Source organism: Oncorhynchus masou, chromosome 27, assembly GCF_036934945.1.
Source record: "Oncorhynchus masou masou isolate Uvic2021 chromosome 27, UVic_Omas_1.1, whole genome shotgun sequence".
Classification (NCBI taxonomy): domain Eukaryota; kingdom Metazoa; phylum Chordata; class Actinopteri; order Salmoniformes; family Salmonidae; genus Oncorhynchus; species Oncorhynchus masou.
The window spans coordinates 11,079,111-11,081,610 of NC_088238.1; the positions used below are offsets into that span (position 1 = coordinate 11,079,111).

The 2,500-nt window shown below is 48.1% G+C and overlaps 1 protein-coding gene across 1 annotated transcript in view; it reads right to left on the bottom strand.

The window, feature by feature from the left end:
• LOC135515605 (ELKS/Rab6-interacting/CAST family member 1-like) overlaps positions 1 to 2,500 on the bottom strand; it is a 508,676-nt gene that overhangs the window by 160,544 nt on the left and 345,632 nt on the right. The window contains 1 exon segment of the mRNA XM_064939228.1: positions 572 to 719. Within this exon segment, the coding sequence (XP_064795300.1) occupies positions 572 to 719 (148 nt within the window).

Consider the following 2,500-nt stretch of genomic DNA (forward strand, 5'->3'; position numbering starts at 1 on the left):
CTATCCCTCTCTCTTCTCCTCTATCCCTCTCTCCTCCCCTCTACCACTCTCTCCTCTCCTCTATCCCTCTCTCCTCTCCTCTATCCCTCTCTCCTCTATCCCTCTCTCCTCTATCTCTCCTCCCCTCTCCTCTACCCCTCTCTCCTCTCCTCTATCCCTCTCTCCTCTCCTCTATCCATCTCTCCTCTCCTTTCCTGTCCTCTCCATTCACATCTCTACTATTTCCCCCTGTCTTCTCCTTATCCCTGCTACAGTTCCCCTCCTATCTCTATCTCCCTCTGTTCTTTCTGCCTTTCCTCTAGTCTTCTCCCACCTCTATCCCCCTCCATATGTAACCTCTTTAAGTTACGCCTACAAACAAATCACAGATGATGAAATCAGGTTTACAATCCTCCCAGTCCCCATATTACTGTCACTTCCTGTTCTGTCACCCAGCATATAGATTCCATAGAAAGGAGACTGCAATGGCAGCTATCCTTAAGCCTTCGAAGCCACGATGAGTGTCTAGACCCCAGTCATGTGACAGAGGCCACCCAGGTCATGTGACGAGGGAGTGTTGAATGGTTCGTACCTGTTGTTTGAGCTGTTGTACCAGGCTGTCCTTCTCTCTCTTCAGCATGGCCACCTCGTCCTGCGTCTTCTTCTTCTTGGACGAGGACAGCTCCAGCAGGGCGATGTTGGCATCCTTCTCACTGATGGCTGCTAACAGCGCCTCCTGTCTGTCAAGGACACAGATTACAACACACTGTTAGGATTCAGAGAGTTATTAGACAACTCATTTAGGATGTATTCAGTCAGGAAATACAAGGTGGAGTTTTAAAGCCAGGATATACAAAGCGGGATGTATGGAATTAATTGATTGGAATATACTGATTTTCTTAAAAAGGAGAAATAGATTGAAGTTAGCCTGGTGCAATTTGGCATGACAATGACCATAGGAGTAAACAAGACAACACAAATAGATCTGGGACCAGGCTAAGAGTCAAGTGAGAGGTGACATAAATATCTTCATTGACTTTATTGAGACTTCAGTGAGTCCTGCCAAGCTAATATCAACACTGGTTCCCTACAGAGATAAAGGTGGTTCCACGGCTCTGTGACGTCCCTCAGCCAATGTCTACAATCAGCCACATGCTACAGGAAATGTATTCTAATCAAAGACGTTTAAACACTGTATTCCCTATTGGGCCGGTTCTGGAAACCTCCGTCCGTGATCAAACCTTATAAACCTCAGTGGCCGTGTTTCAGTTAGTGTAGCAGGTAAAAGGTGCTATTGATGCCCTGTGTGTGTGTGTGATAGTTAGTGTGTGTGTGTGTGTGTGATGTGGTGCCCATTCCCTGCCACCCTCAGGGCCTGAGTGTGTGTTTTGCCAAGGACCGAGGAAGGGAGGGGGGAGGGGACCTCACAGGGCTAGGGGCCAAAGGCTAGCTAGGGGGTAGGGAATAGGTGTTAGGGGGTAGGAAAGGAGGAAAGGGCAAGGGAGAAGTGGGAAATGGGTAGGGGGCTAGGGTAGGGGGTAGAAGGAATGAGATATAGGGTTAGGGTAGTGGTAGAGGGAATGAGATATAGGGTTAGGGAAAGGGGTAGAGGGAATGAAATATAGGGTTAGGGTAAGGGGTAGAGGGAATGAGCTATAGGGTTAGGGTAGGGGTAGAGGGAATGATATATATGGTTAGGGTAAGGGGTAGAGGGAATGAGATATAGGGTAGGGAGTAGAGGTAGAGGGAATGAGATATAGGGTTAGGGTAGGGGGAATGAGCTATAGGGTAGGGAGTAGAGGTAGAGGGAATGAGATATAGGGTTAGGGTAGGGGGAATGAGATATAGGGTAGGGAGTAGAGGTAGAGGGAATGAGATATAGGGTTAGGGTAGAGGTAGAGGGAATGAGATATAGTGTTAGGGTGGGGGGGGAGGGAATGAGATATAGGGTAGGGAGTAGGGGTAGAGGGAATGAGCTATAGGGTAGAGGGAATGAGATATAGGGTAGGGGGTAGAGGGAATGAGATATAGGGTTAGGGTAGAGGTAGAGGGAATGAGATATAGTGTAGGGAGTAGAGGTAGAGGGAATGAGATATAGGGTTAGGGTAGAGGTAGAGGGAATGAGATATAGGGTAGGGGTAGAGGGAATGAGATATAGGGTTAGGGTAGAGGGAATGAGATATAGCGTTAGGGTAGAGTTAGAGGGAATGAGCTATAGGGTTAGGGTAGGGGTAGAGGGAATGATATATAGGGTTAGGGAGTAGGGGTAGAGGGAATGAGCTATAGAGTTATGGTAGGGGGAATGAGCTATAGGGTTAGGGTAGAGGTAGAGGGAATGAGCTATAGGGTTAGGGTAGGGGTAGGTAGAGGGAATGTTATATAGGGTTAGGGTAGGGGGTAGAGGGAATGAGCTATAGGGTATAGGGTAGAGGGAATGAGATATAGGGTTATAGGGTGGAGGTAGAGGGAATGAGCTATAGGGTTAGGGTGGAGGGGGAGGGAATGAGCTAGTGATCTCTCC